Here is a 14,352-nt window from a genome sequence, read left to right on the forward strand (position 1 = left end):
ACATGAGGCCAAAAAAAAAAAAAAAAACCCTCAAATTTTGGGAAAGTGGGAACGGACAAGGTTATTTTAAAAAAGATTGTGAGAATCATGCTATCCCCCTCCCCAAAAAATAAAAAGATTGACCAGAAATACAAAATGCTTCAAATATATTAGCATGAAACTTAGGGAGGCACTTGGTTGATGAGACAGTTAAAAAGTAACTAACATGGTGTAGTGGTTTCAACATGGACTATGACCCTGGAGACCATGGTTCAACCCCCCCCCCCCCACCACCACCAGCCATGAGAACCCACTGGGTTACCTTAGGCAAGTCACACACACTCAGCTCCAGAAAGCTCCATGAAAGGTTCATATTAGCGTCACCTAACTTGAAGGAAAACAACAGCAACAGCAACAACAATGATACAGAACTGTACAGTGTCTTCTTGTTAACTGCCTTCAAGTCTACTTCATCTTATGGTGACTCTATGAATGAGAGTCTCCAAGTCACCCTATCCCCCAAAGTCCTGCTCAAGTCTTGTAGATTTAGGGCTTTCCTGACTGAGGAAGACCGCATACCAGATGGTCAGACTCTGAGTCTGTCCATGTGGTATGCGGTCTTCCTCTTTTGCTACTTCCCTGCACCTTGCCAAGCATTATAATATATTCTAGTGAGTCATGTCTTAATATGGCCAAAGTATGACAGCCTGAATTTAGTCTTCTTGGCTTCTAGGGAGAGTTATTAGGTTTGTTATTGCACTTATAACTTGCCTTTCTCCCAAAATGAAATCCGAAGCAGCTTACAATAGTTTAAAAACCTGCCTTTCTCCCAATAGCTAAAGCATTTATTACAAAAGTAAAGAGAATTAAATAACAATACTGTTAAAAGCACTTAAAACATATTTACAATATAATGTCACTTAGAATCATAGAGGTGGAAGAGACCACAAGGGCCATCCAGTCTAAGCCCCTGCAGTGCAGGAAGTCACAATCAAAGCAGCTCCGACAGATGGCCATCCAGACTCTGTTTAAAAACATTCAAAGAAGGAGATTCCACCACTCTCCAAGGGAGTGTATTGAACTGTTGAACATCTCTTACTGTCAGGAAGATCTTCCTAACGTTTAGGTGAACTGAATCGGTTCAACGATTTGAATTAAGTGGGAACTGTGGTGGGTTAAACTGGATCATTTGGAATCACGATCTGGTTTAAACCATAGTGGGAATGAGGCCTAAGTTCTTCCTAATGTTGAAAAGGCCTCATTCCCACTATGGTTTAAACCAGATCGTGATTCCAAATGATCCGGTTTAACCCACCACGGTTCCTACTTAATTCAAATCACTGAGCCAATTAGGAAAGGGGAGCCATGGCTTTTACCCATTTTTACCTATTTAACCTGCATCGAAAAGACACTGGTATAATGGGGCGTTTTTTGGGCTGAATTGATTTATTTGGAAGTGGGAGTAGGAACCAGGCAGAATCAAATTAAATTCGAATCCGCCCTGGTTCCCACTGGCAGCAGCTTCCCCAGCCTCCTGGCCATATCTCCATGCCTACTCCATCCTCCCAGCTTGCCTCTCTCCTTCTGCCCCAGCGTGCCTCAGTCCTCCCAACTTGCCTCTCTCCTTTCACCCCGGCCTCTCCTCCACCTCCGGTATGGCCAGGAGGATGGAGGGAGGCATGGCAGGGAAGTCACGGCTGTCGCTTCCTGCACCGATTCTTGAAACCGGCGCAAACATAGTGGGAACCACTGTTTGCTGAACCAGATTTAAGAATCGGTTCAGGAATCGAATGAAGAGGTAAGTGGGAATGAGGCCTTAAAGATTTTAAAATACAGCACATCACATTACACACACAACAAGGCTCTCTCTCTCCTTATCAACCACACCTCCTCTTCAGATCTTAATGCATACACTGGCTTATATATGCAGATATGGTATTTTATATAGTCTGGACTGTAGCTGTGTAGGGTTTATATGTCAAAAGCAGCACTTTGGATTTTTCCAGGAAATTGTAGCTAATCCAGGTGTTTCAACCAGGGTTAGTGGGGATATGATCCCTGTACCCAGCCCCACAGCCTGGCCACAGCATTTTGAACTCTCTGAAGCTTCCAAACACCAAAGGTAACCCCATGTAGAGCATTACAGTAGTCCAAATGAGATATAATCAAGGCATGTGTCACCGTAGCCAGATGTGGATTCTCAGGGAACTTTCATGGCTGGTGCACTAGTTTTAACTGTTCAAATGCACTCCTGGCCACAGCCGAAACCTGGGCATCCAGGCTTAGATCCAAGTCCAGGAGCACACTCAAGCTGCAAACCTGAGGTTTCAGGGGGAGTGTAACCCCAACTACTACAGGCTTAATCCCTTTTCCCTTATCCGCCTTCTGACTGACCAGGAGCACCTCTGTCTCATCAGGATTAAACTTCTATTTGTTCACTCTCATCCACTCCATTACTGATAGCAGACACTGGTTTAGTGGGGGGGGAAACAGTTTCTGTGGAATTGGATGGAAAGGACAGCTAGAACTGTGTGTCATGAACATGTTGATAAGCATACTGATGACACTGAACCTCAGAGCTCCAGATGACCTCTCCTAGTGGTTCTGTGTACATATCAAATAGAATGGGGGACAGAACCAAGCCTCCTGAAGGATATCAGAGGATAGTGGCCAGGGCATCAAACCAGAGTCCCCCAGCACCACATTTTGAGTCTACCCCTTTAAGAATGACTGAAGCCACTGTAACACAGTGACCTCAAGCCCCATTCCAAAGAGGCGACCCAGACGGCTACTATGGTCGATGGTATTGAAAGCTACAGAAAAGCTAGCAGAACCTACAGGGACACACTCCCCCATCAGGTTCCCTGTATAGATCACCTACCAAGGTGGCCAAAGCTGTTGCTGTCCCATAACCAGGCATGAAGCCAGACTGAATTGGATCTAGAAATGACTGGAGCTGGGAGGCTACCACATGTTCCAATACTTTGTCCAAAAAGGGGATATGGGAGACTGGCCAAAGGTTATCTAGTGCAGTGGGATCAAAGGAGATTTTTTTAATGATGGTTCAAATCAGGCCTGATTTGTTCTCAGATCCATTTAGTAGCTCACCGTAGTGTCAAAGCTCTTTTCCAGCACCACATTTCAAATAGGCTGATTCTCTTCCTGTCTGCTTTATTAACTGTGCATCTTTCTCAACTCACTTGTTTAGTCTTCTCTTTATACCATTTTAATAAAAAAAACTGGTTACCGTACTTTACCCCCCACTCCCTGTATCACTTAATTTTGTTTTTAAAAAGAAAATTCAAAGGACAGGAATATACTAGTACTTTGACTATGCTTAGTTGTTTTTAAATATCCTCTTTTTAGGTGTGGAACGAGGCTACTTAGCTCTAACTTAACTCTTATGCTAACTGGGCTATCACACTTCTAGAGGATCAGTGCATACAGATCCTTCTATTGTTCAGCAAACAACATTAAATTGTCCACTCCTTACTGTAATCTGATTCTGTTCTTACTGTACTGCCCTTCTTAGGCCTTCACCCGTGCGAAGGAAATATATATTATTTGAAAGCTTGGAATCTCACAGCAAGCCATGATGTAGCAAAGCAGACGTAATGTGCCCTGGCAATCGCTATGCAGCTCTCATTCAAGGTAACTTTAAAAAAAATGTGGAGGAAAATACTGGAGCTCACAGAGATCAGGAGAGACCCCCACACAGGAGCACTGATATCGTAATGTTTTCTGGATCAGAGTATCTTTGGTAGCACTTACCTGATTCCAGACATATAAACACAACTCTGCCCATATAACCTGAAATATACTTGACCGTATAACAGGTCAGAAGATGCCGAACTCATACAATACACACTTATTAAAACAGGTTGAACATCCCATTATCTGGAATTCCAAAATACTCCAAAATCCAAAATAGTCCACATGGGTTGCTGAGACAGTGATACTGCTTTCTGATGGTTCAATGTACACAAATTTGGTTTCAAGAAAAAATTATTAACTATATTATGTATAAAATTGCTTTTACGCTATGTGTGTAAGGAGTATATGAAACAAATGAATTTTGTGTTTAGACTTGGGTCCCACTTCCAAGGTATCTCATTATGTACATATATGCTAATACAGATATTCCAATTTACAAAAAAAATCCAAAATCTAAAAAAACACTGGTTCCATGCATTTCTGGTAAGGGAGAATCAACCTGTATCCTCACAGTCTTTGTCCATGCCCACCTTACTATACACATACAGATGAGCAATGCATATTGAAACATTAAACCAGAGATGAGCATAACAGGCCACAGACCACATGCAGCCCCAGACAGTCAGGTTTGCCAGTAGCTATCTTTCAGTTTCATTTTCATTAAATTTTAATTTGTTTTGGAGGAGGAGGAGCAACAATTAGAATAGGTGTTAGTCCAGGTCAAAGTTTCCATATAAAATTCTGTTCGAAAATAACTTGAGAATATCCATTATCTTCCTCTCCATGTCATTCAATCTTCTAGGAATTAAACAGTATTGTATAGCTTTGTCAATCTAAAATGGGTGCTTCCTCAGAAATTAATGACCGTACACTAGCTAAAATGGGGACAACTGTACACAGACAAATCTCAGAATAAAGTTGGGGGATTTTAATAAGATTTTTAAAACAATCTGACCCACTGAGAACAACAACAACAACAAACTCTAGGTGCCTAAAAAGCTACCAAATATTAAGGTGTTGTTGCTACACTGGTGCAGAATACACATTTCATGATTTGCCACAGCAATTCAGATCTGAATACAGCTGCATATAAACAAGCAACCAATTGTCATCAATTCCTACCCCATAAGGTTTGAACATGCCAAGAAAAGCATTTTCAAATCAGATCTTGAAAGAGATGTCAAAAAACCAAACCCCCAACAACCAAGTAGCTACACTGCCCCACCTTCTGTAATACTGTCTGACTACCACTTACCACCTGCATCTGCACAAATTTAGGATTTAACATAAACACATTCTGCTGCAAATGAAGTTTAAGTCAAAAACAGAACACATGCAATACAAGCGTGCCACAGCAACAAATAATCTCAACCTGTTGTAACACGAAATCACAGAACAGGTTGCAGAGTGTAACGTGCTTTTTCTTAACCTAAAAACAGGTTTTACAGCAGGGCTGTATCAAACATAAGCTTCTTATAGGACAAGGAAGCTTTCAAACTCCTAGCAAAATATTGCCTCAAATGTGTTACTTTTCAAAGACAGAAGCTGACATAAAAACAGCAGCTGTTTGCTGTCATGCTGCGAGTTATTTGAGAAAGCAGTTATTAGACTGCAAGAAAAAGTAGAAGTTTGCTATGCCCCAAGCCCTCTTCAGAAGACTATTATATGGAAGGATCCAAAGAAGTGATTTAGCATTCCCACATCCTCCTTCTGTTACACTCTGAAGCTTTATTAAACATAAAACAGCTTCGTACAGCCCTAGCCAACTGCTTTTTCCACTATAGCCAAGGTGTGACTGGACAGTCGGAAATCTCTTTGTCCAGTAATAAACAAAGCCATAATCCTATTAAGCACTGGCAGAAAGGATGTAACTTAATGAGAGGACAGACGCAGGGGGAAGGAGGCTTGTCAGACTGGGATTACCAGACTCTTGTATCACCAGGGAACCAGTTTGAGTACAAAACTATTTGATTCTCCTTATGGAAGCCCAAAAGATACATAACCATTTTGTCAAACCAGAGACAGTTCTAGATAATCACCTAGCCATAAAGAAGGAGAATGGAGAAAAGCAGACACTTAACTAAAGAAATAAAAACACATCAAGTAGCTAGTTGAAAATATAGTTGCATTCCCCACCTGCAGACAGACTTAACAGTCCACTTTCTCCTGCACAGAAGGTATTTTAAAAAGAAAAGAAGAATGATCAGCCTTCATCATTAATTAGATTAACACTTACAATCACTGGTAAGTATTTTGACTCAACTGGATATTAAAATTGATTCCACTTTCCATTAGGAACTAACCAGAGATACTCTAGACAATTTTTAAAATGTGTGCCTGCAGTACTCCAATTACTTTCTTGGATATCTTCAAAAAATATATTTTAAATGTTGCTATACATACCAAGTGAATGCTATATTTCTGTTAAGAGACCTCAGCTACCAGAGGCTCACAAAATATTGGCTTCAGAAGAAAAGGATGATCAAAATCTACTAGTAAATCTCTGGGTGAGGTTTAGTAAATTTGTTACACATGTCAAAAAGATTTGACATGTGTAACAAATCTTAGTTTCTACATATATGTCTCTTATATCTGACTCTGGTTAGTGGATCTCAGAGTTCTAGATCCATAGAATCATAGAATCATAGAGTTGGAAGAGACCGCAAGGGCCATCCAGTCCAACCCCCTGCCATGCAGGAAATCCAGATCAAAGCATCACTGACAGATGGCCATCCAGCCTCCGTTTGAAGACCTCCAAGGAGGGAGCCTCCACTACACTCCTAGGAAGTGTGTTCCACTGTCGAACAGCCCTTACTGTCAGGAAATTCCTCCTAATGTTGAGGTGGAATCTCTTTTCCTGTAGCTTGCATCCATTGCTCTGGGTCCTAGTCTCTGGAGCAGCAGAAAACAAGCTTGCTCCCTCCTCAATATGACATCCCTTCAAGTGTTTAAATAGGACTATCATATCACCTCTTAACCTTCTCTTCTCCAGGCTAAACATCCCCAGCTCCCTGAGTCGTTCCTCATAGGGCAAGGTTTCCAGACCTTTCCCCATTTTAGTCGCCACTAGCCTGAAGTCTGTCAACTGCAAAAGATTACCAGATGCACCACAACATTTTCACTCTGTGGAGAAAACATGTATAAAAGGGCAAATAAACCTGGATAATCATCATGTTATTCTAATATTCCAATGTAGTAGAATCCTATAATGATAGTCTGTAGAATCAGTATGTAGAGAGATCCTGTAGCACCTTTGAGGCTCACTGAAAGAAAGAAGTTGGCAGCATGAGCTTTCATAGACATCAGTCTACTTCCTCAGATGCATATAGTGGAGTGGAAACCAGGAACAGACATATATATGCCATTGGTATGTGAAAATGTCAATTCAAATTCAAAATCTTTTATGTATGGAAATGAAGTGGCAAATCCAGTTTTAACTATGGTCATTAGTGAACAAAGACACTGGGAATGAGCCATTGTTTGTGGAAATGAAGTGGCAAGACCAGTTTGGCTTTGGAAACTAGCCTGTAGGTAGGAAGAATAGATGAGTGTAGTATGCCTTCCTGAGGATGAGCTCAGATAGTGTTGAAATGTGTGTAGTAGCCAGGAAGCCATTATCCCTGCTCAATCCATTGCTGAGAGACTGAAGTTTATGGACGAACTCCAAATCTGCTGTTTCTCTTTCTAATCTACCTTTGTACAATCAGCCCTTTCCTTATGAGGGGGATCCATTCTGGACCCCCCCCCCCCTGCTGTGTAAGGAGAAAACCTCGTATGCTCACACTCCACTGAAATCAATGGGGTGCACGCACCATTCATTTAATTATACCACAGCTTCAACGTAAGCTGAAAGCCACATAAAGGAAGCCCGCATATGGCACGGGCTGACTGTAGTTGTTTTGTTCAAGGAACGCTGTTCTGAAGTATGGGATGGAATGCCTAGGGAGACTGAAATGTTCTGCCACCTTTTTTTGTGTATTCTCATTCCTAATGTCTGATTTATGTCCATTTATCCTCTGGCACAAACTGGTCTTGCCACTTCATTTCCACATAGAGTCTTTCAGTTAGTCTCAAAGGTGCTGCAAGATCTCTCTACATACTGAACAATTCCAAGTGAGGAATACTTGGAATTACCAAAATGGTAACTATTTCAACCATCCCTTCTGCAGTGGTCAGCAGATCTGAGGATTGACACCTACAGATCTTTTCAAATTGCCATTATCTAAGTACATCAGTGAGTTGTTAGAAGATTGCCTCGGTATTATTACAGACATATTGGCAAACCATATCCACAGTCCTTAACTATTAGGAGAATTAAGCCAAGCCAAAACTACTTAAGTTGAGAAAGCCACTAATACCTCATACACTAATTATTCAAGCTGACTTTCAGCTGTAAATGCAAGTCATTTAAAGTACTGTTTTTACATTTTAAGATTCTTTATTGCCTTTTAGCCCTGGAAGTTTAGGAAAGATGTCAATATCCAAGTGTCAGTATAATAGACAAGTTTTGAAAAGGGTGATGAATGGAATGTGTGTGTGGGGGGGGGGGGGATGAAATGCAATACTGGGAAGCTACCAAGAGGATAATGCAAATGCACAAACTTGAAACCAAGCCAGAAGGTGACTTCCTCCATTTGGAAAAGCCTAATATAGGGTTTGCAAATTTCTAGAAGTACAGAAGTACACAAACAATGTCCCCCACATCTGGATGCTTCTCTGTTCCCTAACATCCAAGGTAACTAGAGAAAATGACAATCTCAGTGGAGATGAATGGAGAATAAGAATTTTTCCCTTCACCCACAACATTTCATAGATGTCATTAGGCAGACAGGCTTGGGACTCTGCATTCTTCAGCACTGAGATATATATGTATGGGTATGTTCATTTGAGAGCCAAAATGGTGTAGTGATCTGAGCATTGGACTATGACTCTGGAGACCAGGGTTCAAATCCTTGCTCAGCCATGGGAAACCACTAGGTGACCTTAGGCAAGTCACATTCCCTCAACCTCATAGTAAGGCAAAGGAGCACCTCCTCTGAATAGGTTTGCTTTAAGGTCACCATAAGTCAGAAACAACCCACAGGCACACAACAAAAAAATTTCATTGTGGCCTCAAGTCCTCCAGCTCTCCAGCTATAGCTCTTGAACCAAAAAAAGGTGAAGCACCACTGCTTGAGAGCAAAAGGTGGGCCACAACCAACTGGCAACCTATAAATCAGATTTAATGTCTGAAAGGGTGCAAAATTTGTTGTGCATCAGAACAGTAACATTTCTGTATTCATGTTAAACTTTTTATAATAATCAACTCTTGTTACAATAAGATTATTAAGACAGGAGTAAAACAACTAATCTTTGCTTTAAATATATGTATACATACTCATCTGGCATGTACATACAAAACCAGTCTAAATAATGTGTTCCCACATTGTACTGTGGTCACCATTGTTGTTGCTGCTGCTGTTCTAACGAAAATTATTTCCACTTCCACAGTGTTAGCTTTGTGATCTAAAAGATGAACAGATCAGGGCCAATCTGCAGTCCTATGAACTGGAAGAAAGACCCAATGCACTCAATGATACAGGATTGCATTGTAAGCATATTTGTTTTGATCTTTTTGCTCATTAGATTTAATGTGAATTACAAGATAATGTGGCCAGAAATATAGGACAATTTCACGTCTATTTTTTTTTTTTAAAAATCATCCTCCCTGTCCTCAGTGTTCAATGAAAATTAACATACAGCAAGCAATTCTAAAATCCTCATTTTATATCCCCATGTGAAATTTTTTTTAAAAAATTAAGCAGCAGATGAATATGTTGTCTTTGCAATTTTTATTTTTCTCTAAAAGCATCTAAAACCTTCACAAGCTATTTCCTGAAGGCCTTATTAAGCCTTTTACTTCTTTAGGTTGAGTGAAAAACTGGTCTATCTTCCAAGCCAATGCCACACCATTCTTCTGTCATCTGCAAGTAATGCTATTCATGCTGTTCAAAACAGTGACATTTACATGCTACGTGTATATGGAAAACCCTGGAGGATACATACCTGTTATTTTGTCTCTTACAAGTTTGCAGGATTCTATCTCACCAATGCTCCCAAAAAGACTTTTGAGCTCTTCTTGTGTCATATTCTGAGGAAGATAGTTGACTATTAAATTGGTTTTGCTGTCCTCCGTGTTCCCAGAATCAACTGGCGATGAGCAGTTGTTGTTTATGGTAGTAGGACCATTGGCTGTGTTATTGCAAGTTGGCCCATTAGACAGTTGTGTTTCCATGGCAGCAATTACCTGCTAAAAACAGAGAAAATGGGAACTGTCAGAATTCATATTTCAGAATCTATTAGTGAATCTAGCCAAGAATTTAAAGCTTTGTCACTATGCAAGAGCACCCAATTGTCAGGGCTACAATAATGGTTCTGCAATAAAAACAAAACAGTTTAATTCTTGAGCAACTGAAACCATTTAAAAGCTTTAAAGTAGCCAAGGTTTCACTAAAAGATTTTCTAAATTAGGTTTGGGAGAAAAATCCTAGCAGCTGTTACTGATAGCAATAATTTAAAATATTTTTTATAACCCAGTGCTAAGTTATTTCAAGTAAGACTTAATATTTAATTGGGTAAATACTAAATTCATAATAAGTTTCAGTGTTGTTTACCTGAAAAAAATCGTATTTAGGAAGTTTTGACAATTATTGAAAATGATGAATTAACAATGACAATCAGAAATAGATTTCATGAAATGCATTATTAAAAACTATGTACTGTTTTGGTTACTTTTCTGTATTAAAGAGGGGTGGTCATATTGGTCACATTGCTTGCAAAATACAAATTTTGTTTTCCAAAAACTCTGCAGTTGATGTGTAGCATGAAAATGCTGGTATGGCCATGGGAGCACTTCTTTGTGGTGATTCAAAGGCAAGAAAAGCTTTACCACCAATTATATGCAACTACTTTTATATCTACTGCTTTGCTTAATGCCTACAAGTACAGAATCCAGGACTGCATATATGCACCTCTTTTTAAACTGAAATGATATACAGATTATCTGTCAGAAGAACTGAGGCTGCTTGTCCAAAATACCAAAGCAAAAGATATAGCATATTTTGAACAAAAATCTATTCTAAGTGCAGAAATTCATTCCAGCTTCAGGTGTGCTACTATATGGCAGATGCTAACTATTGCTGAGTGCAAGATCTATCAGCTTCCTGTGATAGTTTCCAGATTAAGGGTGGAGAATCTAAATCAAATTTGTCAATACAAAATACAATCCAGATCTCATCAACTACACCAGTGTGCACACTGCACTAGCATGGCAGCTCTCTAAGCTAAACTCAAAGGCAGATCTCAGCATCAAGTCAGCAAATGCCTTTTTTGTTACGACATGCATTCATTCTTTTAAAGTTAGAAAGAGACTATCTAGGAGTAAGTCAATTCTGGTCTTTGCAAGATTACAATTACTCCTCTCCAAGAAGAGGAATACTGATTATGGATTATCCAGAAGAATGTGTTCCCCCATACCCAAAAATATGAAGTCCCTTCAATATGTTTTAAAAGTTCTACATATCTGCTGATGATCAAACTTTCCACTTCATCCAACCTATGATTATACATTAACTTCCTCCTAGGACATCAAAACAAGGCTAATTGTCCATGCATAACTGAAGCAAATCACTATTCAATTTCTCCCTATCGTACATGGCAAAAATGTTAGGCTACAATACCACATCCAGATTGAAGTTACCTAGCAACTTGTTTTTAAGAGTTCATTAACAGACTTTTTTTTAAAAGGGGGGGGGACTAGCGGCTCTTCACATATCTGCTTATTTATTTCCATGCTGAGATAGCAAGAATGAAACATTCTAAACATTTTAACCAACATTCAAATGAACAGCTGCAGAAATCCGTATATTCTGAAATTACAGCATTTCAGCTACAGGACCATCTGCTACTCTGAATAAGGAAATACTAATAATCCTGAAGTTTAAACTAACAGTTCATATCCTATTGATCAAAATTTTAAAAAGTAAAGTTAGCTGTTCATGGGATACCAATCAGGCTTCCCAGTGACTTCTGGATTTTCTTTTTTTTTTCTCAGCCAAATAATTCGACTTGAATGGAATTCTGTGATTTCTTTAGTAACCAAAAAAATACATAATGCAAATTACTTTCCAAAGTTACTGTTATTCAGCATTCAGACCATACCAAAACAGCTTTAATACAAATTTGTGGGAGGGTTTTGGGTTTTGTTTTGTTTTTTACAAAAGTAAAGATTGTACTAGACTAGTCAGATCACAAGTTACTATGAAGAAAGTCATGTAGCATTTACTAGTTTAGAGGCTGCCTTGAACACTGCCCCAAGCCAGGGAAACATTCAGATTCCTAACCCAAGACATATTAAGAGTATGCAAAATTATGCCAAATATAATTTAAATGTGTTTTTGGTATGGCCTCAGCACTACTGTAACAAATTAAAAACAGCCTACTGAATTTAAGAAAAATCCCACAGACCCCAGTCCAAGGCTCTGCTGCCCACGAACCACTTCTAAGCAGAGAAGCCACATCACACAGTCTGACTGCCATGTTAGTTTGGAGTTGCCGTCTGCAATATGGACACAAAAAGTACCGTATGTTAGATTAGCAAGATAATGCAACAAATCAGTTTGTACAAATTTACAGTAATTGTATTTATATTCCCAGCACGTCCATGCAGTGTGGCTTAATAGAATTTCAGGCAATTCCAATCTAATCTTTCCAGATTCATTTAACGTGAGGTATTTTTTTTTCCTTGCATGAATTAAGACACTTTTTAAAAGCCTGGTTTAAAAGATACTACAAACTAGTTAATCTGAATCCATTCTTAAATCTATCTTGAATACATAGATGCCAAGAAATGTCTTCAAAAGCTTATCACAGAAAAACAAAATAGGACAAAGGGGCAATCAGGGTGGGGTGAAGATGGGTGGAAAATAAATGCATAGCAATCATTCAAAGTTAAGAAGATGTATCCATGGATTGATGCACCCATATTTCCTTCACAATGTTTTCTAAAATACCTATTATCTGCACTCCAAGTCAGTTAGAACGTAACACATTCATAAATTCATAAAGATCTACATCTTTACTAGGATATCTGTTGCTCTGTTCAGTTCCATCTTGCAATAGCAGTCTCATTCAGAAGATATTCGTAAGGAAACATTAGTGAGTCAAGCAGCTTTACTGAGATAGAATAACCAATATTCCACTTCTATATACAGAGATGGTTTCAATGATGCATTACTCCTAAGTACACAGAACATGTAAAGCCTCTTATAAATTGTAAGCCTAGTAGTATTTGAATTTAGCAAAGCCAGACAGTGACAAATATAGCTTTTGTGCCATTTACAACTAATTACAGATTGCCCAGATTTTAAAAATAAAATAGTCAAGACCATCAGAATGATAAGTCAAAACAAGACAGAAATAACTACTGTCACAAATACACTGAAGCTAGCCTGGCCATTGTTTCCTGCTATATTCACTGATAGTCTAAATACAGCTATATTAAACCACATACAGATGTATGCATGTGCATTTGTGTGCAAGTGCACAAAAAGATTTGGAAGATGCATATATGTCCAGTAAAAATATATTCTTAATAATTATTTTTGTCCTCAATTATACATACAGGCCAATTTAAAGGCTTTGACACAAGATTTGCAAAATGGAATGGCTAATAGTCAAAACAGTTTTATTATTTCCAAGGCCAGAGAGCACAGCTCTCCGATGGCCAGTCACTAGGAAACCATAGTGGGAGAAGGCAGTTGAGTTCCTATCCCACTAGCAGGCTTCCCATAAAATTGTAGCTAGCCATTGTGAGAAATTGGATGCTGGTCTAGATAGGCCAGAAAGACTCCTCTCATGATTTTCATAAATCCACAAACTCCAGTAGTCTACAAGGGAAAAAAAATACTAGCTCATTCCATAGGCTAATATATTTGTAGCATATTAATAGCTTGAAATATAAGGTTTATTTTCCAATTAGCAAAGTAATTTCCTCGATGGCACACCTGCTGGCAATTCTGAAGTGATAAAATCCAAAGACCATTTGCAAGAAAGGCTTAAACGTCTTTACTGCAAATGTTCTTTAACCAAGTTCCACACTGTGGGATCAAAATTCTGGCTTTTGTGAATTATACCAATAGTCAACTATTTGTTGTCGTATGCCTTCAAGTCGTTTCTGACTTATGGCCACCCTAAGGTGTTTTCTTGGCAGCTTTACTTCAGAAATTTCAGTATACTGTACTTGACTGTATCAGTGGCTAAAAGCTGTCACAGTTCAACAGTACTACACAGAGACTCAAATTAAGTGGTTAGACACCTAGCTGTAGAACTGTCTCTTCCCACAGCAAATGCACACATTCTACTGTAAAATAGTGAATCTCCAAGGACAGAATTATCAAGTTACAAGTCGAATATGAATGAGATAAGCTGGAGGAAAATTCAACATGAGATGGAACACACACTGAACAGGACTGACATTTATTAGCTGTTCATGTAATACCTTGACAAATCTGATAAAAGCAGTGGTACAGGATACATTTAGTGTCATGTCATTGTACACATTCACTAGCTGACATATTGTATTTCACTGTATCATCAAAACCCTATATTCTTCCAAAGGAA

At 39.0% G+C, this 14,352-nt stretch overlaps 1 protein-coding gene across 10 annotated transcripts in view; it reads right to left on the reverse strand.

The window, feature by feature from the left end:
* ELAVL2 (ELAV like RNA binding protein 2) overlaps positions 1 to 14,352 on the reverse strand; it is a 173,816-nt gene that overhangs the window by 74,888 nt on the left and 84,576 nt on the right. For 3 of the 10 annotated variants that reach the window (XM_089487967.1, XM_089487974.1, XM_089487923.1), the window contains 2 exons: positions 12,199 to 12,289; positions 9,739 to 9,982 (listed from right to left, as the gene is read on the reverse strand). In XM_089487967.1, the coding sequence (XP_089344093.1) occupies positions 9,739 to 9,982; positions 12,199 to 12,270 (316 nt within the window). In that variant the 5' untranslated portion in view covers positions 12,271 to 12,289. Of the gene's footprint in view, positions 1 to 9,738; positions 9,983 to 12,173; positions 12,290 to 14,352 lie in introns of those variants that run through there. The other 7 variants (XM_089487941.1, XM_089487949.1, XM_089487933.1 and 4 more) reach the window with 4 other exon arrangements.

This window comes from Sceloporus occidentalis, unplaced genomic scaffold, assembly GCF_023333645.1.
Source record: "Sceloporus occidentalis isolate IW3139 unplaced genomic scaffold, rSceOcc1.0.p SCAF_1, whole genome shotgun sequence".
NCBI classification, from domain to species: Eukaryota; Metazoa; Chordata; class Lepidosauria; order Squamata; family Phrynosomatidae; genus Sceloporus; species Sceloporus occidentalis.